This window comes from Corticium candelabrum, chromosome 7 (genome assembly GCF_963422355.1).
Source record: "Corticium candelabrum chromosome 7, ooCorCand1.1, whole genome shotgun sequence".
NCBI lineage: Eukaryota > Metazoa > Porifera > Homoscleromorpha > Homosclerophorida > Plakinidae > Corticium > Corticium candelabrum.
This window is the reverse complement of record NC_085091.1, coordinates 7,304,715-7,328,104: the sequence shown is the minus strand read 5'-3', so window position 1 is coordinate 7,328,104 and position 23,390 is coordinate 7,304,715. Positions and strand designations below refer to the sequence as shown.

Below are 23,390 nucleotides of genomic sequence, written 5' to 3'. Positions count from 1 at the left end.
TGTGTTTGTTTTTTGTTAGTCAATTTTCCTGGTTAGTTAGTTAGTTAGTTTCAACTTCAGCTTTCTTTGTGTGTTCAAGGATGGAATGCACTGATACCATGACAGACAACTAACTCTAAAATACTGCATAAGAAAACTTGAAAATCACAAAATTTTATTGTTAGAATAATGTTAAACCCAAACTAAGCAAACGACAGCGATAATCCATGAGAAAATACAGTACGCACTCAGCAGTTATCTGTTGCTTGATTTCTACAAATTGTCAGAAAAGCAGTCAACATGAGGTGCACCTTTAGTAGTAGTACTGTAGTCTTGATTTAGAAAGGGGTGGGGTTTGGCTACTCGAGACTAAATACACTGCAATAATCAATCACTTAGTCAACAGAGTTCTGTATGTGTGACTGCAGTAAAAGCTGTCACTGTTGACAAATAAGGATCATGCAGAAGCTGTTGCTGGTAGAAGATTCAGGGATGGCCAAGCAAATGATAGCCTGAGGCCACTCGAACCACTGGGGTACTCGCGTACATTTCCATTGCACTTTCTAGCACATGCAGAAGTAGGGCACATGTGGCTCATGGGCATGTTTGGCCATCTCTGAGATTATGAATGCTCTTTGTGCTAAAATATTTTTGCAAAATCAAATAATCAGATGGGAAAACCTATAGAAATATATTGTAGTATTATGTCTCTTACTATTAAATCATTTAATGATTTTCTACTTAAGCAAACTGTAAATTTCTGAATATTCCAAGCTCTCAATTTCATGGATACACATACACAGTAATTGCATGAACAGCTAGCAGCTAATTTGCGTGCTAAAACAGAAACATATTGCATCAATAATTTCCTACCTGCAAATTGTGTCAGGAAATATGTGTGGCAAATTACATCTGCCAGTCACACGTTACTATTCTCTAGGAGGTACGATTGTCACTGGCACATTGGCGTTATGCAGCACGTAGTCACTGACACTCCCAAGCACCGTCCTGGTTATCATCCCAACCCCACGACTGCCCATCACGATCAGATTAACTTGATGTTCATTTGCAATGGTACAGATCACGTGACCAGCAGACCCGGGTGTTGTAATAATGCGAAATGGTATCTAAAAGCAGCAACTTGGGAAGTTAGGAATCATGATCTCTTGTGACAAAGTAGGAATGCAATATTCGTACTTGTTTCGATTCTAAAACTTCTTTGTATATGTTGACTACATCAAGAGCTCTTTCTTGAGCGTCGCCAAACTGTTGTTGCCATTGACCTATTCCCCATGCTAAACAGACCAGATACACAAGTATTACAGCTACTCATCAGATGCTTAACAAATCATAAAAAAGTGAAATTAGTTGATATCAACATAGTTAGCTTTACAAAATAAATACTAGTAAAATTCTATTTGGCCGTATATACGTATGTATGTACATTAATTAATTAAAGTTTGATTCAGAGCTTACTAATCATCTTGACTACGTAATCTTGACTATATAACTAAAAGTAAGATGTACAATGCATGAAGAGATGACATTGTCATCCAGTCCACACAAATGCTAATAGCCGCGTTTGAGCTAAAATATAAATCTCATCTGAGAGATTGCAGCTGACATTCATTGACTTAAAAAACTTCTAGTTCATATATGACACTGGCGACCAATTTGGGTAATTTATGAAGTAAGCTCTGCCAATACAATTGCAAGTAGTTGGTTAATTAATTGTGTACCTTCATCAGCAACAGCACCATAAGAAAAGAGAGGAAGAATGGCAGTCTTGAAGATGTGTATCAAGATGACGTAGTCATTCTTTTGATAAATTTCGTCCAAATACCCTAACACACATTTCAAAGTCAAAACAATTATTAAACATCATACCAATTAATGGGAATTAATATTAAACATAAGATTGTCAATGTTGGTTGGTGTTGAGTGAGTGGTGTAGGTTTATGTTGAATGAGAGTGCATGTATTGATCAATGAAAGTTGACCACGATACTGAGTTGTTACTAATGTTGGTCAAGATTTTGTGAAACTATTATGGTATAGCTACGCACACTTCATACTGTTTATTTCCAGACACACAGACAGACATGCAGACAGACAGACAGACAGACAGACAGACAGACAGACAGACAGAATTACGATTTATCTGATATATGACACACAGACAGACAGTGTTGCTCATGACGTAAACGTTTGATTTAATTGGAAATATGTATGTATTGAGAAAACATGTAAAACTGGGGCCGGGCCGGTAATCAGCCATAGCAACATGGTTTCAGCATGACCAGACTGTTTGAGTCAATTTTGCAATTACATCATGTAAAAGAACACAGAGAAAAGTACGTCAATTCTAAGACGGATCAGACATCATTGTATTTGATTCAGCATCGGGGGTGGATCTTGAATTGGATATTGCACTGGCTCATTCCTGGAGTAATGAAATATAAGTTTTGTCAGCTACAACTCAGAGAGCAGCGGCAACCAGAAGAGAAAATCTGAAAATCAATAAGTACGACCAGGGGCTCTTGCCTGGAGGTTTTCGACCAACATTTGTGCCTATAGTCTTCAAACATTTTGGCTGTCGGGGAAAGAAAGCCGAAGACTATTTGAAGAAACTGTCACAGCTATCAAGAGACGAAGACGGAAAGCTAAATGCATCAACATTCAAGACATATTGGAGATCTGTGTTTTCTGTGTGTCTACAACGATCAAATGCTAGAGTGATTGACAGCAAAATAAAGAAGACTGTTTCAAGAGACAGCCATGCACATAAACATACATAGTCGTAGGTAGAACCAAGCCCTACTGGCTTGGGTAGTATTTTGTTGCTTTGCTTAGATGCATGGTGCATAATAGTTCAATGTTTGAAAATATATGTATTGACATACATACATACATAAATATATAAATTTTTTGTATAAGAGCCCCTAGGGCCCAGGTTAGATATTGCAGTCACTAAGCACTTGCTACGATTATAGTCACTATGCTACCAACAGTCACTATATGTACTTTTAGTCACCATGTACTTGCTGCTTGGACAGAACCGACACTCCGGAGAGAGAGGCAATTGTATGTTAGTTCCTTGGCCAAGGGAACTTATGTATGTGGCCCTCCTGTACTTGAACTTTGACCCAAAGGTCCTGGCTGTTTCCAATCTCCAACTGCACACTCTAACCAATTGAGCCACATACATACATACATACATTTTTTTGTTACAAGAGCCCTTAGGGCCCAGATTAGATACTGCTTGGACAGAACAACTCCGGAGAGAGGCAATTGCACGTTAGTTCTTTGCCCAAGGGAACTTATGTATGTGGCCCTCCCGCACTTGAACTTCTGACCCAAAGGTCCCGGACGTTTCCAATCTCCAACTGCACACTCTAACCAATTGAGCCACATACATTTTTTTGTTACAAGGACCCTTAGGGCCCAGGATACAGACACTAAATACTTGCTACCGTACAATCTAAACTCTAGCAGTTACTATATGTTATCATGTTCTTCTTCATCTTTGCTGCTTGGACAGAACTTGACACTCCGGAGAGAGAGGCAATTGTATGTTAGTTCCTTGCCCAAGGGAACTTATGTATGTGGCCCTCCTGCACTTGAACTCTGACCCAAATCTCCAACTGCACACTCTAACCAATTGAGACACATGCATACATACATACTTACATTTTTGTTACAAGAGCCCCTAAGGCCCAGGTTAGATACTGCAATCTAACACTACTGTATCAGAAGTCGCTATCAGAAGTCATTATGATGTACTTCACACTTGCTGTACTTGCTGTAGATACTTGCTGTAGACAGAACCTGACACTCCGGAGAGAGAGGCAATTCTATGTTAGTTCCTTGCCCAAGGGAATTTATGTATGTGGCCCTCCCGCACTCAAACTCTGACCCGAAGGTCCTGGATGTTGCCGATCTCCAACTGCACACTCTAACCAATTGAGCCACATACATACATACATACATTTTTTGTACATACGTCCATACAAGAGCCCCTAAGGCCCAGGTTCGATACTGCAATGACTAAACTTGCTATACTCTAAACTTTCAACAGTCACTCTATCATGTCACTAGGTACGTCATACTTGCTGTACTTCATACTTCATACTTCATACTTGCTGGACAGAACTGACACTCCAGAGAGAGAAGCAATTGTATGTTAGTTCCTTGCCCGAGGAAATTTATGTATGTGGCCCTCCCGCACTCAAACTCTGACCCAAAGGTCCCGAATGTGGCCAATCTCCAACTGCACACTCTAACCAATTGAGCCACATATATACATACATACATACATACATACATACATACAGACAGACAGACAGACAGACAGACTGACTCTACTGTAGACATAGAACGGCATGAAGACTTACATTGCATGGCCCTCCTACTACTGTTTCTTTCGTCAACTGGTAGTAACACCTTTCTCGACTTCAAGCCGCTAGTAGCTAAAGCAGACGCTGCACTCTAAAGCAGATAAAATCCATTCACAGCACAGTCGTGTGTCAATTAGAATAAATACCTAGACCTATTTGTCTGCGCGCTAGCTTTGCAGACTCTAGAGTTCTTCTTTCCGTGTACTAACCTGTTGAGCTGAATCTGGTGTATTCATCGACGTCGTGTCCATGTAGGCTGTGTCACCATGAGATCCTGTTGTAACTGGTCTAGTAGATAGGGTTGGCTTACTGCACATACGGGAGAGTGCATGGCCAAATCGCCAGACAGATATTACTCTTGACGCATTTCGGACTAGTGCTATTGTGTGTAAGTTAGAGTGGAGTACTACGTGCAAAACAAAGCGCTAACTTAGAACTTTGGAGTCTCACGTGAGTGCAGATTAGACATTTTGAGATTATTGTCAGACCTTCCTAACGAGTGCGGGCACGCCCCCTCTCCACTCCTCACGCGCGCGCGTTAAGGCTGAGCAAGAGACTAAGTTTGTCTTCTGGCTTAGCAGATTATTTGACACGTAAAGTTAAGTCTACATTACAAGCAGAGTTCATGCAGTATGCATACAACAAACACAGCAGTGTGTAGATACAAAAACAGTTGTTGTTCATGATCACGAGATCTAGAAAATTCATAATTTATTAATAAAATCTACAACAATTGATGCCCATCTGAATAAACCAAGATCCCGTGGAAAGGTTGACCAATAAGAGTCCTGAGGAAAATTATAGGCACACGTTTTGGGTGAGTTCCTAAGGCCTAAGTTAGTAACAAATGGTGTTACACAACTTTGGATGATGTAGCTCTATGTACTGGTGATAAAATATTAGACACAAATTTGATGCTGTTGACATTGTTTCCAAGGTCATACACATCTTGAAATGTATATGCACACCATGTATGTCTGATATAAAGAAACGATTCAAATCCTCCAGTTCCAGCAAGTCAGCTATGCAAACACAAACTAAGCAAAGTAGGCATGGCTAGCAACCATAGTCATGTCTTTTCAAGTTCATTTCTTTGGAGGTACTACAGTGACAGGTAGGTGACAATGGTGGATAACATAATCACTGACGCTCCCCAGGAATGTTCGACGCAGCATGCCTTGACCTCGTGAACCCATCATAATCATATCAGCTTGCTTTTCCTTGGCTATTCGACAGACGACCTCCCCTGCAGAGTCCTGCTGAGCTTCGATGATTTTCTGGCATGAAATCTAATAAACACAGTCAATAAGTCATGTAATTAGTCTGTTAGCCTTATATACTTGTAGCAATGGCAGCAGAATAGCCACAACACTAGTATTGGACAAACAATAAACATACAAACACTCCGTGGTTAGTTAATAGTTTCTATAAACATGAATAATTGATATAAATATGCAAGTGCATTACCTTAATGCTTTTCACTAATTATAATTAATTACCAGGCAATCAACTAAGTACATACCTATTACTACATAATTATATCTTACATGCAATAACGCAAATGTTTTCATATAACCTCATACTTCCAACACACAGATTACACACCTTTTTAGATTCACACAAGGCGGTGTATTCGCCAAGAACTGCAATGGCCTTGTCTTGTGCTGCTTGAACCTGCTGCTGATATCCTTCCCCAATAGCAACTACAGCTCAACAAAGAAAATTGAATATGAGTACACAATTTGTAAAACAGGCTAGTGGTTTAGCATACCGCTCGCACCAAATCCAAACACAGCAGGCACTGGCATCTCGAAGGCATGTACAAGCAGGACGACATCACCTTCACGATACAAGTTCTCTGTGTACCCTAGAAAGGAGGCAGTCAAAAGCGAGTGTAAAACAACTGTAAGACAATAATATTATTTAAGGATCATACAAATAAATCTACTAAAACATTATTCATTAATTAGTAACTGCTAGGCCCAGTCAGACGGACCCAGTAAGACCCAGTCAGCTAGACAGACGGAGTCAGGCCGACTCACTCAGGCCGACCCAGTCAGTCAGTCAGTCAGACCGTTGACCGACTCAGTCAGACCGTTGACCGACTCAGTCAGACCGACCAAATGACCGACCGGTAAACACACACAAAATCCAAAGCCGAAAATTTATCGAAACTTACAGTCAAATGCGCGTCTTGTAAATTCACTGCCATCGACAGCTAGAACGACGCGGCGATTCGGAAGTTCGGAAGCTGCCTTAGTCTGCAGCAAACAAAAACGTTAGACGTCATCTAGTAGCCTAAATAACACCAGTAGACAGTCCTTACACTCATCGTGCGGAGTCGGAGAGAACGAGGTTGGTAATGACCGGATTCGGTCGGACCAGATTTCTAAAAAGCAAAGACATTTAGCGCACGCTAGCTGCTAACCGGTGTAAACTTGTGCGGACCAGTAAGTACAGCTGTGGTGTAACAGGCTAGAGTAAACTTGATATAGAACGCCTACCTTTTACTTGCATTACTTTGGTTGCTAGAAATCGAGTGCACTTCACAGTGCACTTGTACCTACGTCAAGCAAAGGGGAGGGGAGGGGCTGGCTGCGAGACTAGCGTGCGTGCGTGCGTGAGCGTGTGACTACTTCGTGTATTTCTCTTTAGTTGATTAAACTCTACTACTATAACAAAACGTTTAGATATGATTTCAATCACTAGTCTCGCGTAGCCATTTTCGCACAGAAATATGACGCGGCGGAAATGGGTCTGGCTACGCGAGCCTCCCCGTCACGTTGGGGCTGTCTTCTAACGTGCGTTAGGACCTACTCCTAAATTTTAGTATGCCAACAGTCGGCGTTCAGAGAGACCTGCTATTTCAACTATTAGGCAAAGTTTACAGTAAGAAATCCGTCATAACCCATGATAATCGCTCAACATCACGTTTTACAGCTGATGATGAGTTTGCTGAACTTTGCTTCGACTTTGGTCTGGAACTTGATGAAGTGGTGAGGTGTGGAGTGCGACCGTTCGTGCATGCGTGTAGAGTGCGTTGCTTTGGCATTAGACTTCGGAGAAATTGATGATAAGCAGAGAACGGGGCGACGAGAAGGCGACAGAGGCGTCTGATGCAGTCCTATACAAGATTGACGTGCCAGCAAATCGGTTTGAATCGTTCATACCGTACAGTACAGTACAAGATGAAATATTTGACAGAAATTTTTATTTTGGCGCTTTGCTTGAAAGTATAATACATGTACTGTACAGTTACTGCAGGGCCGGTTGTCATTGGAATTTGAGAAGTTGTGGCTTCAAAAGCCTTTTTGGGGTCACAACTGTTGATATTAATAGCTTTAAATATTTGATATTAATGTAGTAATTTTAATTTGCTTAGAATTGGAGAATGTAGAATATCCAATGTACTTGTATGTGACTACTTTGTTATAAAGTTGGTGTGTGTGTGTGTGTGTGTGTGTGTGTGTGTGTGTGTGTGTGTGTGTGTGTGTGTGTGTGTGTGTGTGTGTGTGTGTGGTGTGTCTGTGTCTGTGTCTGTGTCTGTGTTGTGTGTGTCTGTGTGTGTGTGTGTGTGTGTGTGTGTGTGTGTGTGTGTGTGCATGCGTGTGTGCATGTGTACGTGCGTGTGTGTTAGGGTTTGATTATGAGCAGGTAACATACTTGACAAGTACATGTATGTATGGCATTGTCTCTATATTATCTACAGGTACGATTTATTATGTATGGAGGGTCTGGTTCGAGGTCTTCTCATCTTTATGGACAAGTAAGTGTTGTGATCATTACATGATTTCTAACTCAAGCTAATGTTGTTTCTTAAATAATCAATTAATTACTGTAAATGTCTGAAAAATAGCTCGTCTGATTAATAATCCCGAGGCAGTTATTAATAGCTCGTCTGATTAATAATCCCAATCGTGAAAACAATGCTTGTTGAAATCAATAACCACAAAATGAGTGATTAAGTGCCCATTTGAATGAGCGCCTCTCTGAGAGAGACATTCTAGTGTAACTTGAAAATGCCATGTGTAGCTGTAGTAGACTACATCAAGTTCAGTCTTAGTTTGTAATTCTTAATTTATTGTTAGCCATTATAGTGTAAACTGGTGTATGAACATTATAGGTGTGTGCTTTGATTTAAGTGTTGTCAACATGCATGTCCGTCTACTGTGCTGCATCTTTGTTGCACTTAGTTCGGCCAGGCATGGGCTGGACGAAAGCAATCAATACCTGCCTCTGAAAAGGGCATTAGAAGAGAACATAGAGACAGTACTATGACAAACAAAAAGCTATGTTGATGGTTGTGTGTTTGTTTTGCAGGTTTTGTACGTGTATGCAAGTTTGTTTTGTTTCCTTGTTTGCTTGCTTGTTTGTTTGTTTGCTTGTTTGTTTGCTTGTGTGCTTGTTTTTTTGTTTGTTTGTTTTCTAGTTTGTTTGTTTGCTTGTTTGCTTGTTTGTTTGTTTGTTTGTGTCTTTGCTAGTTTGTTTGTTTCTTTGCTATTTTGTTTGTTTGCTATTTTGTTTGTTTGCTAGTTTGTTTGTTTGTTTCTTTGCTAGTTTGTTTGTTTGCTTGTTTGTTTGTTTCTTTGCTTGTTTGTTTGTTTGCTGGTTTGTTTGTTTGTTTCTTTGCTAGTTTGTTTGTTTGCTAGTTTGTTTGCTTGTTTGTGTGTTTGTTTACTTGTTTGTTTATTTATTTATTTATTTGTTTACTTGTTTGCTTGTTTGTTCAAGAAACTGTTTAGTTTGTAAGTCTGTAATATTTCGTGATTTCAGTATGTACATGGTGTGTCATATTCTTTTAATGATGGTGCTCAATAGCAAATCACCATTTATAAGTAAACCTGATGTACAAACCGTAGATATGATGTCTAGTTTTGTGGGTAATATTAGAGGTAGGGTTAAGATTAGGATTAGGTATGCATGGTTTGTATTGGCGATCCATGGTGTACATCCATGGATTGTCCAAATCTGCACTTTGTGCTCAACGCATACTGTATATATGTGCTTCTCATCTCTTTTCGGTCTTTCGTAGGCAAAAGGTGCCTCTGTACAGGGCAGTTCGGCCACAAACTGGAGAATGTCAACGATTGGTGATAAAGCCAGAGGTATGACAGTGTTGTTGCGTTGATCATTACTGAAGGGAATGTAGAGATGTTTGCCTGTTGGATTCGGTTTCTTGTAGACGTCACAAGTAAGACCACATGCTGTGGCTGCTGTCTTACGAAACATTACATTTACTGAGGTAAACATGGTAATTATTAGCCTCGTTCCTATGCCCTTGTCTTTGCTCTCGCTGTAAGTTGTGGGGGTGCATACATGCACATGGTTAGGTAACATGTTATTTCATTGGGAGTGAGGAGAGGGCCTGGTACTACACACAGACATCATCAGTTTTTTGTTAGTACTTTGGTGGTATAGCATGTGCGTACCTGGCCCTTTTTGGGTTGGTTCTTTCATTGTTCATGTAGGCCTCACAGTCAGATCAACCTGACATGTTATACTGTAAATCTTGATAAGATATTTCATTCTTACATTTCGTAAATTGCAAAGAATTTACTATGTTAAATCGCTTACTAACTTTCGTAGCCCAAATAGGCATGTGGATCGATACACATACAACACTGTCTGAACAATCGTCTTGGCTTGGGCAGAAATGGCTTTCTACAACTGTATAGAAATCATGCATTGTGGCACTGACCAGTCCTGGTGTGATAACAAATGATTGGATGATTCCCCATAATGTTCAGGAAAACATCACCTGAAAAGGATTCTCTTACAAGCCAAGAAATCAAATCAGAGACATATTGAGAGAATGACGTAGGTATGTTGGCAGACCTACCCAAATGTTGATTGAGCTTCGTCACTTTCACGCACATGTTCAAGACGTATGAGTTTACGAACATTTGTGGTTATGAACATTTATTGATTTACAGTATTCTATTCTAATCTATTTATAGACTAAGGCCGTGTTCACACTTTGGTTAGCAAATGGGAGGGGGTTTGCACTAAATTAAACAGAAGCAACTGGACAAGCTCAACATGTGAGAACACACCTTGCGCATGATAGCACAGCAGGGTGCTATGTTTAAGGTGTGTGAACTCTAGCAGACTGCAACTGATTGTAGCATGTACTCAAGCTACGTTACTCGATTCCCTTGCAATAATTAAAATGTCTTCCGGCCACTTTTTGTCTTCGAGTGCCTTCTCTAGGTGTAGGGACCACATGCGTGTGATAGAACAGGAGCAGTTGCCTATAAATCTACGGATGCGACAACGTCTTTCACTACAGAATTCCGCAAGTCGTGCTGCGGATTTGAATGCTCTAGAAAAAACTGCCAGACCAACACAAAGTAGAGCAATCTTCTTTGATTCATTGCTGTGATATGCAATATGAATAAACTGGAATGTTTTGACAAGCGCTAACCCCAACACTAACCCTACATTTTGGAAGGGCTAAGGTAGCCCTACTCTAACCCACATTCCTGTTGTAAAGTGACCTGATTATTGCAATTGGTTATGCTAAGCAGTAGCAAACCCAGTTCTAAACCCTAGTGTGAACATAGTCAAGACATCCTTAGTTTATAAATGGGACAAAGTCATGTAATATATTCATTACATGTCATGGTGACCAAGTACAACATCGAGTCTAATAGCCTTTTCACACGAGCTCCTTTCCAAATTGAGCCGAGCCAACTCGTGCCAGAGAGCTAAGCCAGCTCTCGTTCACATGACTTTAGAAGAGGCAAACCAGCTTACTTAGTGGGTGTGTGTTTTGCTATGCACACTACTACTGCCTACAAAATGATATGGTCACGTGTACGTCAGAAACACTCGCTACGCAATGTCAGAAAGTCTGGCTATGTGAGTATGACGTAGGAGCAAGGGTCTGGGTATGCAAGACTACAGTTTGGTAGTTAGTTACCGTTCACATGGTGAATGAGAGCTTAGCCGAGCCAAACCATGCTGGCATGGCAGTTTGAAGTTTGAAATAGGCCAATCCAGATCGGCTTGGCTCGGCCCACATTCACATAACCTTTAAACAACGAGCCGGCCGTGCTGACCTTTATTGGTCCAGTTACAAGTGCTCATGTGAATGGGCTATTAATCTATCTGTATCTAGCTACATATTTGTACATATGGCTGAAGAAGGTGTCTTAGTTTGTTTAGATACAAAATGTACTGCCACTTGCAGGAATGCAGCACTTTAGTTATGGCTACTTTGTCTAAAATTTAGGTACAAATTGTGATACTAAAGATCATTAGAGTTAGTAGTCTTAGAGCGTGTTCACACTGACATCTGGACTAACTATGATTAGGCCAACATTAGTGCAAGTGCGTTCACACCGCTAACTATGATTAGTAAGTCACGTGGGCATGTGAATATAATTAGCCTCGACAGTTTTCATCTGTCATATCCGGCAAGAATTTGTGTGAATTGTCTTGACGAATCCATTGCTTTAGGTTTTGAAGAGGGAAACATTTAGTTCGCTTTCTCTGGCAGCTTTTTCAGGGACGGCAGGAAGTTGTCACATGTACAGACACGCACGTGTAGTATACATCTGCTTGTGCTTCCGTATACGTCGCCATGTTGTTGCTGCGTTTGTACGTTTAAACATACAGCACCACATCAGAAACACTGGCGGCATGTTCTTCTTGTATACTACATGTACCTCACGTGCCAAAATCACGTGCAACCAATAACGCCACTAATGTGGTTGTACTACTCTTTACAACGTTAGAATGACGTTACACTAATCATGATTAGGACTGGTGTGAATGAGTGGCGTTAGTGCACTAACACCAAACTAATCATGATTAGTGTAACACCATTCTAACTCTCTGGAGAGTAGTATTACAACCACATTAGTGGCGTTAGTGGTTGCACGTGACTTTGGCACATGAGGTAGTATACAAGAAGAGCATGCCGTTGATGTTTCTGATGTGGTGTTGTATGCTTAAACCTACAAACGCAGTAACAACATGGCGACGTATATGGAAGCGCATGCAGATGTGTACTATGTGCCTGTGACAACTTTCTGCTGTTCTTGAAGAAGCTGCCAGAGAAAGCAAACTAAATGTTTCCCTCTTCAAAACCTAAAGCAATGGATTCGTCAAAACAATTCACACGAATTCTTGCCGGATATGACGGATGAAAACTGTCGAGGCTAATTACACTCACATGCCCACGTGACTTACTAATCATAGTTATTGGTGTGAATGTGCTGCTGGTGCTAATGCTGGCCTAATCATAGTTAGTCCAGATGTCAGTGTGAACACGCTTAATTTGGACTCCAGACTTTACTGAGGCAGTTTGTTCAGACATCTGAACTCCCAGTGGGTACACGCCTATATGGATATGTTGTGTGAATGGGTTGTGTGTTGACTGCTTTGAGATTCGAATGACCGCCTTGTGGGGCATTGGATGTTGGAAACTGATGTTTCTAAATGTCATGTTACAGACATCATACAACAGTTTCATTGATTTGCAAGACAAGTTGCATCACAACATTTGCAGGTTTATGTTGTCCCTTGGTGTGTTGTCTCAGCTGAAATCTCATGCATTGTGTGATTTAGAAAGAGGAGTTTGGTGGCTATTGGGACACATGACTTAGACACGCTGGAGGGGCCGTTCTCATATGAAGCATTACCCCCAGGAGAAATTAGATTTAAGCCTCTTGGTCAGGTTAGCATTTATGGTAATGTTGAATGATATGCTGTAAGAGCTATAGTAGTCGACTGGTGTGTGTGTGTGTGTGTGTGTGTGTGTGTGTGTGTGTGTGTGTGTGTGTGTGTGTGTGTGTGTGTGTGTGTGTGTGTGTGCTTGCACGTGCGTGTGTGTGTGTGCCTGTGTGTCTGTCTGTCTATAAACATAATATCTCTTGAATAGCTTAGCATATCAGTATGAAATTCTCAGAATGTGAAGATTTGCCAAATTTTGGACAACTTTGAAAATAGACAACCAGGTTGACAAATTTATTAATAATATAGTTGGTCTGACCTAGAGTATTCTTGTGAGTTGGATCCTGAGGCATCAGATTAAAGAGATTTATCAAAATTTGTTGATGCTCAGATATTTGGACATTAATCTGGACTAATGGATTGAAATAAAAAAGGAATGATTATGTGACATTTTGAGTATTTGCAGTTTCATTGCACTACATACAAATGTGAGATAACAAAATGGACACTGAAACAAAAGATGCTGATATCGAGTGGAACTTGGACTCCGGTGGAGACAGTCGCTGAACCACATGCACTGTTAACACTTGCGGAGTCATTGATACGTAATCATAGGATGTACTAGTATCCATGGCCCGTCCTTCGTACGGGCAAGACTGTAGTGTAAAGATAGGTCTGTGGACACGTCACGTGCAATCTTTGTTGCGAGGTCCCGGATATGCTGAATGAATTCGAATCTTGCTCTTCGCGCTTGTTTCGATAGAAATCGACACACTCCCCGTGTAGCGCTTGCTGCAGAAAACGTGTAGGTTGGATTCGGTGCAAATGCAATCAGAATTTGGAGAGAAACGCAAGCGATAGAAGAGTAAGTTTCGTCGGCAAGAGATATTCGATTGCTCGAAGCTTTGCGAAGGACAGCGATGCATAGGATCTACACGGGACTGGTGCGGGCGTGTGTTCGAATGAACTGCAATGTGTAGCGTTTGCGTCGTCGAGAAATTTTACGCGTGAGTCGATCCCTCGAGAGGGGACCCGGTGCATTATTTTTTTATATTTTACGCAAACTTTCCTCTGTGCGTGCCGAGTGTGCGTGCCGATTTCGGTTGCAAACGGACAAAAGACGTGGCCGCCAAACGCGAACATACATACACACAGACAGACAATTTGAGCTTTATATATTAGATATACTATCAAGTCATTTACAGCAAGCATATTATCATGGCACATGTACACGTCGAATTCTATTCTTATTTGGTCAAGCTTACAACTGGACAGGCTATTTGTTTGTCTGTCTGTGTGTCTCTCTGTCTGTCTGTTTGTCTGTTTTTCTGTCTGTCTGTCTGTTTTTCTGTCTGTCTGTGTGTCTGTCAGTCTGTCTGTCTGTCTGTCTGTGTGTGTGTGTGTCTGTTTTCTGTCTGTCTGTCTGTGTGTCTGTCAATCACATATATTTGAACTTTTATCTATGATACATTTTGCAATGCAGGGTACTATCTACTGTCCAACTACTAGTAGTGTTTATCAACTAAACTAAGCTAAAATTGAAACTCGTGTAAAACAAAATGAGTACTAAACTTAAAAGCTACAGTGTACAAGCAAAGCCTCCAGTACCAGCTAGTGGCTGAAGTACTGGGTGGCAAAGAGGTCACATCTGTCTGTCTGTCTGTCTGTCTGTCAAAGCAAAACAACTATATACTACCCAAGCCAAAGGGCTTGGTTCTACTTACGACTATTTTGTCTGTCTGTCTGTCTCCGTCTGCCTTCAAGAAATTTAATTGGTCTGGTCTAACGGTTGGCACGTGGACTGTGCCGTCTCATTGCTAGATGGCTTTCATTCTTTGCTAACTGTTTGTTTGTTGTCTCTAATGACAATAAACTTTAGCTAATTTATGTTTTTTGTTTTTTTAATTTTATTTTGTTATAGACAAAAGAGTACACGGCAGTAGAACTGATGGAACTGTACAAGGTGATTTCATATATGATTTCATGGTCTGGTGAAGGCTAGATTGACGTAGTTTGTGTTTGACAGACTGATAGCCATCTACGCCATTACCTGCCAATTATTAGAGACCAACCTGTATATCCAGTGATCTACGATAAGAATAGAGTTGTTCTGTCTATGCCACCGATTATCAATGGTAAGTTGCTTGTGTGGTGTGTTGGTAGGTGTTCACATCTGAGCTTTTCTTTCAGTTTTCTAGTTGTGTGGTAAGCGTGTCTTCATTGTCTGTCTGTCTGGGTGTTTGTTTGTTTGTCGTTATGAACGTGTCTGATTTGTTGTGATAAATTATTGTATAGTTTAGTTTTGTCTGTCTGTTGGTCTGTTTGTTTGTCTGTCTATCTGTTTGTTTGTTTGTCTGTTTGTGTGTCTGTCTATCTGTTTGTTTGTCTGTTTGTGCATCTGTTTGTGTGGTTGTCTGTCTGTTTGTCTGTCTGTTGGCCTGTTTGTTTGTCCGTCTGTTTGTGTGTCTGTTTGTGTGTCTGTCTGTTTGTTTGTTTGTTTGTCTGCTTGTGTGTCTGTTTGTGTTTGTCTGTTTTTTGTCTGCCGCTGTTTGTTTGCATGTCTGTTTTTTCAGTCTGCCTGTGTGTTTGTGTTTGTCTGTTGTTGTTTGCGTGTCTGTTTTTCTGTCTATTTGTCTGTCTATCTGTCTGTCTATTTGTCTGTCTATCTGTCTGTCTGTTTGTGTGTCTATTTTTCTGTTTGTCTGTATGTCTATGTGTTTGTCTGTTTGGTTGTTTGTGTGTCTGTTTTTTCTGTCTGTCTGTCTGTCTGTCGATGTCTGTGTTTGTTCCTTCATCTGTTTGTATGTCTGTTTGTCAGTTTGTTTCTTTTTGTCTGTTTGTTTGTTATTTGTTGTTGGCTGTCTGTCTGTTTGTCAGTCTGTCATTTGTTTTGTTCATTACCTTATAATATCTTTCTGCATTAGTTTGTTGACTTCATACCATGTGAATGGGTCTTCTATTCAACAGGTGAACATTCGAAAATTACGCTAGCAACTAGAAATGTTTTTATTGAATGTACAGCCACCGATCTAACAAAGGTAGCAGTTACAGTTATGTTACATTGTACATTCCAAGTGGCAGCTAAGACTCTTGATATGCAGGCAAAGATTGTACTTGACACTCTTGTGACCATGTTCAGCCAATATTGTGAAGAACCATTTGTGTCAGTGATTGTCTTACTGTTGAGTGGACTTCGTTATTTCTTATGTTTGTGTGCTATTGAATAGTGTGGAATCGGCTGAAGTTGTTCTTGCTGATGGGCCTACTGTGACGTACCCTGTAAGTGTGTGTTCATTAGATTGTGGATTTGGAGGTGTGTGGTTGTGCATTGTTAGGTTTATAGGAACTCAAGTATAGATCCGAAACTATAGCAAGTGATGAGATTGGAAGAAAGATTGGCATTGAGTATGTGTGTTGAGCACTTGTGTGTGTGTGTGTGTGTGTGTGTGTGTGTGTGTGTGTGTGTGTGTGTGTGTGTGTGTGTGTGTGTGTGTGCTCATGCATGCATGTGCTTGTCTGCCTGCCTGCCTGCCTGTCTGCTTGTCTGTCTGTCTGCCTGTTTGCCTGCCTGCCTGTCTGCCTGCCTGCCTGCCTTCCTGTTTGCATGTGTGCGTGCATGTCGTTGTGTGAGTAGGTGTGTGTGCATGCATGTGTCTATACGTTTCTCTCATCATGTCCGAAGTCTTGCGTTGATATTTTATCAAATAAGCTCAGTTTAGTACACAGACAAAGTTAATGTATATACGTGTATCATAATCTACAAATTAGCTAACTTAACTTAAATGTTTTTACTGTTTAGAGTGACAGCAGACGAGTTGGCTAAGCTACTGACAAAGATGTGTTTGGCTGCAGAAGTAATCGACGAAGGACAAGCCATTTCAGTAGAGGTTCCTCCAACTCGATCAGGTAAACGATCGATTTACCGGCAGTTAGTTGGCCACACTATCAAGTTTGACGTCTGTTAGACATTATTCATGCATGTGATATTATTGAGGATGCAGCCATCGCATACGGATACAACAATGTGAAGAAAACTGTACCTCAGACTCTCACAATAGGAGAACAGGTATGACAAAATGAACTCTTGTCTGTCTGTCTGCCTGTGTATCTGTCTGTCTGTCTGTCTGTTAGTTTGTCTGTCTGTCTGTCTGTCTGTCTGTCTGTCTGTCTGTCTGTCTGTCCGTCCATACATGTATTGAATAAGTCAATGCTATTACAGGCTATTGACACACTACAATGTAAAGTTACTTAATTAGCTAGCAACAAATAACTGTCACAATGAACGTCTTTGACTTTGCCAGTCTTGTCAGTTTCCTGCCTATAATGCTAGCATTGCATCTTGTAAGGCGATGGATAGGTAGCTTTACCAGAACCACTTGAACTCCCTACTATTCTTCTTTCCGTTTTCGTCTACAGACTGCAGGGACAGCTGGTGCAGAAATTTCATCGCACCTTAGCCCCAACGACCAAAGTGTTCAAACACCAGTGCAATGCAGTTAAAGGGGTGACCCAACACATCCAACTTGTTGGCATACTTCAATGATTTCTCGGTCTCTGTGTGTCTGTTTGTCTGTCTGTATGTCTGGCTGACTGACTTCTGAAATAAGAAAAGATAGACAAGTGTCATATTCTGTGATAATACCGTTGTTATCAATAATTTATTACTCTTATTTTGATCGTGCTTAGTTTCCATTGAATAAACTAACAGACCTCCTTCGTGGAGGGATTGCTCAAGCAGGCTTTAGTGAAGTTCTTACATTCGCTTTGGTAAAGCAGTATTTGTGTTAATTAATTAATTAAACACATTGAATGTAAAGTTGTCTGCAGTGTTCTCGAGACGAGGTGGCCACTTTCTTGAATCGTTCAATAGACGACGTGCCAGCTGTACACATTGAGAATCCAAAAACACTCGAATTTCAGGTGAGTCTGCTTGTAGTGTGGTTACCAACTATTGAAAAATGAGTCAATGCTGATGTCAAAATGAGTGGGTTGTGTCATAATGTGTGTCACATGTTATGTGGTTGCTTTATCGTCGTGTAGGTTGCTCGAACGACTCTCTTGCCTGGAATTCTGAAGACAATTAGTTGTAACAGAAACATGCCGTTGCCAATCAAAGTGTTTGAGATTTCTGACGTTGTCTTTACAGACACGAGCAGAGGTTTGTTTGTCGGCAAGACATAATGTGCATTGTTTGTTAGTTCAATGTTACCGGTGTGGGTAGATGTTGGAGCGAAGAATGAAAGGCGTTTGTGTGCAGTTAACTACAACAAAACACCAGGATTTGAGGTAGTTTACTTGCATGCGTTTGTTATTGTTGTTGTGCGTAAGTCAAAGGTGGGATGGTATGTTGTATTATTTTGTCTAAGTTTTACTGTAGCTTTACGCCTGCGGCTGCTGTATGTTTTGTTATGTACAACATGAAATAGATTATCAATCATTATCATTACTGTAACTGCATTGTTTGTTGTCTCTGTGTTTAGATGCGTAAAGTGTTACTTTAGTTTACTGCTGTTTGGTATACATTGAGTTTCTACCATTTATTTTATTAAATTTCAGTTTGTGTTGATTATGTGTATGTCATTCATTTGGAAAGGGTAGGAATATGGTGGTCAGATCACAGAGTGTGCTTGTTGCTGTTTCCGTACTCACTTGATTATTACCCCACCCCCAATATTGGCCAGAGTCAAAGTTCAAGTATGGAATGAGGTCTTTCTCAAAGATTGACACTTAAAGTTGTTAATAGGTGGAAGTGATTGATTTATTAACTTAAACAGCATGTTGCTGCACTAGTAGAGCTTCAAACCACCACCACCACTACCTAAAATATAGAAACTTAACCTTCTATGGTATTTGAGTCATCAAACCTTTAACACGTAGTCGACAGACATGCACAAGTTGAAGAATTTCAGCATCTTTACACGCACAAATCTAGCAAACAGTCACTGTGGAAAGTGCAAATTAGCACTAATTAAAGGATTAAGAGATGTGAAAATCTTAGAGTCTTGGACAAAATTGAGGCTGGGGGCTTCCTTGAGCCCTGGGGTAATAATCAAGCAAGTGCAGTATCTAGATAGTCAACAACATTATGTTGTTATATTTTGGAGTCATAACAATCACCTTTTTTGAGGTTGTATTAGTTAATTATTGACATGCTGTGGATTGTTTTGGAGAAGAAAGTAAACAAACTTGTGTGTTTATTGGTGAACAAACTGTTGGAGTTACTATAAGCGAATACTACTACTTTATGTGTATGAACTTGTACCAATTAATTGTATCATACTTGCCAAGGCTCAGTGTAAGAGTATAGTATGGGGTCTTACGTGAGTACCTAAAGTTTTGATATGATTGAAGTGATTGAGTTAACATTCATTGCTGGTGCGCTAACAAACACTAAAACAGCACAAGACTGTCAGTACACTGTACTACTTGCAGACATGTGATCTTCAGTTGTCATCAACATCTAGTGTAAGTAAGGCAGGAAAAGCTAGCAGAGGGCACACCAAGCAAGTGGTTTCAATGGTGTGAAATGATAGAGACTTGGTGGGTTAGGTATAAAAGGTTACTTTATGATGGGGAGACTAACTCAAGTAGGTATGGTATGCACAGTGGTGTAGCCGGGATTGTAAACCAGGAGGGTGCTCAACCTAAACAAAATATTATAGACAGTTTAACTTGCCATAGTGTTGCTGGCATGTGAAGAAAGTCAGGGTAATTGCAGTACAGCAAAGTTGTCTAAACGAGTAATTCCTCAAATTTTTGCAATTGTAAGCTGTGAGCAGTATTATTATTTGCTTTCTTGCTCCTTTAGGAAACAGGTAGGCAATGTCAGGAATTGGACGATTTGTTAGAAGTCGATAGTTCGTTGTGTCGCTTGGAGTCCCTTAAGGGTGACGGTCTTTTCTAATTTTAGTTCACATGGTTACTTGATCAACCTGGTCAGGTGATTTGGATTGTGGTGAAGGCACTTGTTTACCTGGAGGTTGATGGCAGGATTCTTCTTGTGAGCTTTGATGCTCTGGCTCCCTACTCCCTGTTGTCACGTCCTCAACTGACTCATGCACATGTTGACTGACGTTTCCTGATCAGATATTTGTACATTGCCATTGCAATCAATTTCTTAACAAATGACGGATTCTTCACGGAATTGCAAAGGACATGGCTTACTACTCATGCATGCGTACCTGCCTTGGAGTACGAACTGTCTGTGTCAGCTCTAGTATTTTGAAGTTTGCAGTGACAACAGAAGAATTTCTACTACTAGTAGTGTTCTAAGACAGAAGGCATGGGTCCTCCAGCACCCTGAGCACCCTCTCTGGCTACGCCACTGTATGCATGCTACGATATATTATAGATGTGTGAATGTACTATCGATTCTACAAGCATGTGGGTTGACGTGATGGCTACTTACCGTTGGTAATTGATAGTTATTGTATTGTATATATTGTAGCGTATATTATATTATAGGTTTAATAGTTAGGCAAGATTGCTTGTCGTGGGTTTGTTATTTCCCTGTTTATTGTAGGTCATTCATGGATTGCTAGACAGAGTTATGCAGCTACTAGAAGTCGCACCTTCAAAAGACAGTAAAGGCTATCACTTGAGGGCTAAAGATGGTCTGATACTGCATCAGTTGCTGTATGACAAACCTAGATGATTTGATTGTTGTTAGATCCTGCTTTCTTTCCTGGGCGGTGCTCAGAGGTGATTGCGTATGGTCGTAGTGTTGGTACTCTGGGTGTTATTCATCCGTCGGTTTTACAACGATTTGATCTACCCATGCCTTGTGCGGCTCTGGAAATTAACTTGGAGGCATTTCTTTGATAAAGTTTGAATTTAGACTGACGTATGGCATGTCAAGTACTTGCTTGCTTGAAATAGTCAACGGGTGTGATGGAATGTGGTTTCTCTCAGTGTTACATGTTTGATAGAATGTTTAAGTTTTAATGGATGAAACTATCACTACCAGTATGCCAACTTGTATGTAAACAGTACTATTGAACATGGTATGTGGTTTACTAAAAGTCAGTGGGTAGTTTGGCCATTCAATTTTTGGCATTCTAATATTTACGTTTCTATTTTCTCATTTCTGATTTTTAAGTTTTAAAATGTACATTTTAAATTTTAATTTTAATGTTTTTATTTTCTATTTTTTAAATTTTAATTTTAATTTTTAATTTTTAAGATTTGATTCTAATTTTTTAATTTTTTAATTTTAATTTTTACTATTTTGTTATACAAAGAGATGTGAGATAGAGTTAGGTGTGCAGAGTGTATGCTTGCAGCACAATTTTGGGTTGCACTTATTCTTCTGTCATGTTAATCAAATTGACTGGGAGGCAACATGAGGTAAGTTTAATTAGTTTAGATATAGATGCAACAATACATTGACTAAAATAACATAAAACGTATAAATGTCTGTTTTTTGTTAATTAAGGGAATCATCTGCAAAAATAGTCAGGGTTCTAAAGGTTTTCAGCAAAGCGTGGCCGAAGGGCGGGCTTCCTAAAAGGGGCGTGGCCTTTGTAAGGGGTGTGGTTTGCCGAAAACGTAGCCCTGGTGAGTTTTTGTGCCTTCCTCTGCTTATTAGTAATCAACCTAGTCAGAATAACTTGGCTGTTTTTAAGATGATGTTTGGGGAAAGAGAAGTAGCTGTTTGCATATCAATATTTTGTAAGGGACAAGTATGTTTACATAGAAATGCCACATCCTCATTCAATTATGATGCTTTCTATTTAGTCATCATGCTTTGTAATAAGATCTGTTAGACACAACACGGAAACAAGAGCACAGTAAATAGCACACTCCCTGATCCATAATTAGCACTCTCTGTAAAAAGGTCAATGTGAACAACTAGTAGTGCAAATTTGTGTTTCCTATCCTTGAAGTAGTGAACTCAGTCACTTTTTCAGACTGTAATGTTTGTTCACATGGAGCGGGAGTCAATCCTAAAGGGTGGTGGGCATCTCATTTTGAGAAGTAGTATGCACCTGGCTAGAACCCTGGTAGCTAGTGTAAAGCTCGTGTTTCTTATTTGTGTGTTAGGCATCTATGCATTTATCACAACATGTATGGTATTTTATATTTTACAATAATGATTGGATAATCTCGGCCATTATCTGCATCATGGAAATGTTTGTAATTGTTAAAACTGTAGCTATCTTGTAACTATCAGTAAACAACGCAACAGAGCAAACCTGTGGTAGAAGCTAAGTTACAAGAACGAAAAATCTCTTAACTACATTGGCAACTCGAGATCACATGATTTATGGTGATTCAGTCGTGCCAAAATGCTTTCGAAGGTCAGAATAAGAGCCGCATCCAGTTGCTTCTTCCATGACTTTCCACTTATCATCTATTGCCTGGATAGCTTTGGAAGACAATTGTGTCTTGTATGAATCAGCTTTTCCTTCGTTTACTAGAGGTGCTCCACTCGCGCTCTCTGATACATTCATTGTTTGATTTCTCTTGGCTCGTACTGTATGATTATCGAATTTACTGATGTGTTCTTTCATGAACTGGAGAGAGGATTGTTGAACAACTAACTGATGAAGTTGATCATCATCAGCACCACAGTTGATGAACTCGGCAATCTTCTTGACAGCTCTAAGATGATTATCCAGCATATCTTCAAAGAACAACCAGAGAACATTTGGATCATTTCTATGTGGCCACCAAGAGGCATAGAAATGCCAATAAGATGCCTTCTCTAGTTTTGATGTGGGCTGACTCTGTGTAAGGAAGAAGTCCCTGATAAATGTCTCTATATCCAGTTGTTCACGTTGGAACAACCAGCCACACACGTAGTTGTATAAAGACGATGCGACAGATCTTGGATCTCGAATAACGACAATACACTTTGCCCCCTTTGGACAATGATCATACCAAGTGTGTATTTTGTAGGCTCGAGGCTTAGCCACTTGTTCCGCATCCAGGTCAATTCCCATGTCGGCAGCTTTTTCGATTCGAGGTATCACATCAAAGATGTCGTCAAAATCCATGCTGCCGCGAGTTCTGAGCTGTTGAACAATCTGTTGGACCCAAGTGGTACCCGCCTTGGGGTAGGTAGCAATGAACACGTCATCTGGTCGAGGAACGAAAGAGAGACCTTTTAGGCGACTTTCCGTCGTACAGAGTTTAGCCCTATTTCTCTTGAGCAGAGCAATGCCAGAAGACTCATCTGAAGTCATGCTTTCAACGTGACCGGAAGCATGACAATTAATGAAGTCATGCTTTAACGTGACCGAAAGCATGACAGTTGATGCAATTTATTTACAACAGCTGCCCTTGCTAGTGCGCATGCAGAGAAGATAGGGCGCGTCTCCACTAGGGCTTAAAC

General features: G+C 40.3%; 4 protein-coding genes across 5 annotated transcripts; 1 reads left to right on the top strand and 3 right to left on the bottom strand.

The window, feature by feature from the left end:
• Positions 1 to 732: 732 nt before the first annotated feature.
• Positions 733 to 4,696, bottom strand: LOC134182134 (universal stress protein Slr1101-like). Its single transcript, XM_062649481.1, has 5 exons — positions 4,585 to 4,696; positions 4,373 to 4,466; positions 1,719 to 1,823; positions 1,177 to 1,274; positions 733 to 1,106 (listed from the first exon to the last, which is right to left on the bottom strand). Exons 1-5 carry the CDS (start codon positions 4,690 to 4,692, stop codon positions 909 to 911), a joined length of 603 nt encoding a protein of 200 aa, XP_062505465.1. The 5' UTR covers positions 4,693 to 4,696; the 3' UTR covers positions 733 to 908.
• Positions 4,697 to 5,301: 605 nt separating this feature from the next.
• Positions 5,302 to 6,764, bottom strand: LOC134181870 (universal stress protein Slr1101-like). Of its 2 annotated transcripts, none has more exons than XM_062649141.1 (5): positions 6,702 to 6,764; positions 6,555 to 6,636; positions 6,147 to 6,242; positions 5,981 to 6,084; positions 5,302 to 5,664 (listed from the first exon to the last, which is right to left on the bottom strand). In XM_062649141.1, the coding sequence occupies exons 1-5, from the start codon at positions 6,705 to 6,707 to the stop codon at positions 5,461 to 5,463; spliced, it is 492 nt and encodes a 163-aa protein (XP_062505125.1). In that variant the 5' UTR covers positions 6,708 to 6,764; the 3' UTR covers positions 5,302 to 5,460. The 2 variants fall into 2 exon arrangements, with proteins under 2 accessions (XP_062505125.1, XP_062505126.1); XM_062649142.1 differs by having other exon boundaries at positions 5,981 to 6,078.
• A 164-nt stretch (positions 6,765 to 6,928) lies between these two features.
• Positions 6,929 to 21,078, top strand: LOC134181869 (phenylalanine--tRNA ligase beta subunit-like). Its single transcript, XM_062649140.1, has 22 exons — positions 6,929 to 7,264; positions 7,316 to 7,371; positions 7,431 to 7,528; positions 8,085 to 8,141; positions 9,408 to 9,480; positions 9,558 to 9,617; positions 12,835 to 12,890; positions 12,950 to 13,058; positions 14,976 to 15,017; positions 15,081 to 15,189; positions 16,022 to 16,092; positions 16,156 to 16,217; positions 16,282 to 16,333; positions 16,398 to 16,459; positions 16,854 to 16,960; positions 17,020 to 17,120; positions 17,741 to 17,821; positions 17,882 to 17,974; positions 18,095 to 18,212; positions 18,276 to 18,340; positions 20,577 to 20,667; positions 20,724 to 21,078. The coding sequence occupies exons 1-22, from the start codon at positions 7,207 to 7,209 to the stop codon at positions 20,873 to 20,875; spliced, it is 1,773 nt and encodes a 590-aa protein (XP_062505124.1). The 5' UTR covers positions 6,929 to 7,206; the 3' UTR covers positions 20,876 to 21,078.
• Positions 21,079 to 22,116: 1,038 nt separating this feature from the next.
• Positions 22,117 to 23,245, bottom strand: LOC134181924 (sulfotransferase 1 family member D1-like). The gene has a single exon (XM_062649221.1). It carries the CDS (start codon positions 23,239 to 23,241, stop codon positions 22,318 to 22,320), a length of 924 nt encoding a protein of 307 aa, XP_062505205.1. The 5' UTR covers positions 23,242 to 23,245; the 3' UTR covers positions 22,117 to 22,317.
• Positions 23,246 to 23,390: the final 145 nt, after the last annotated feature.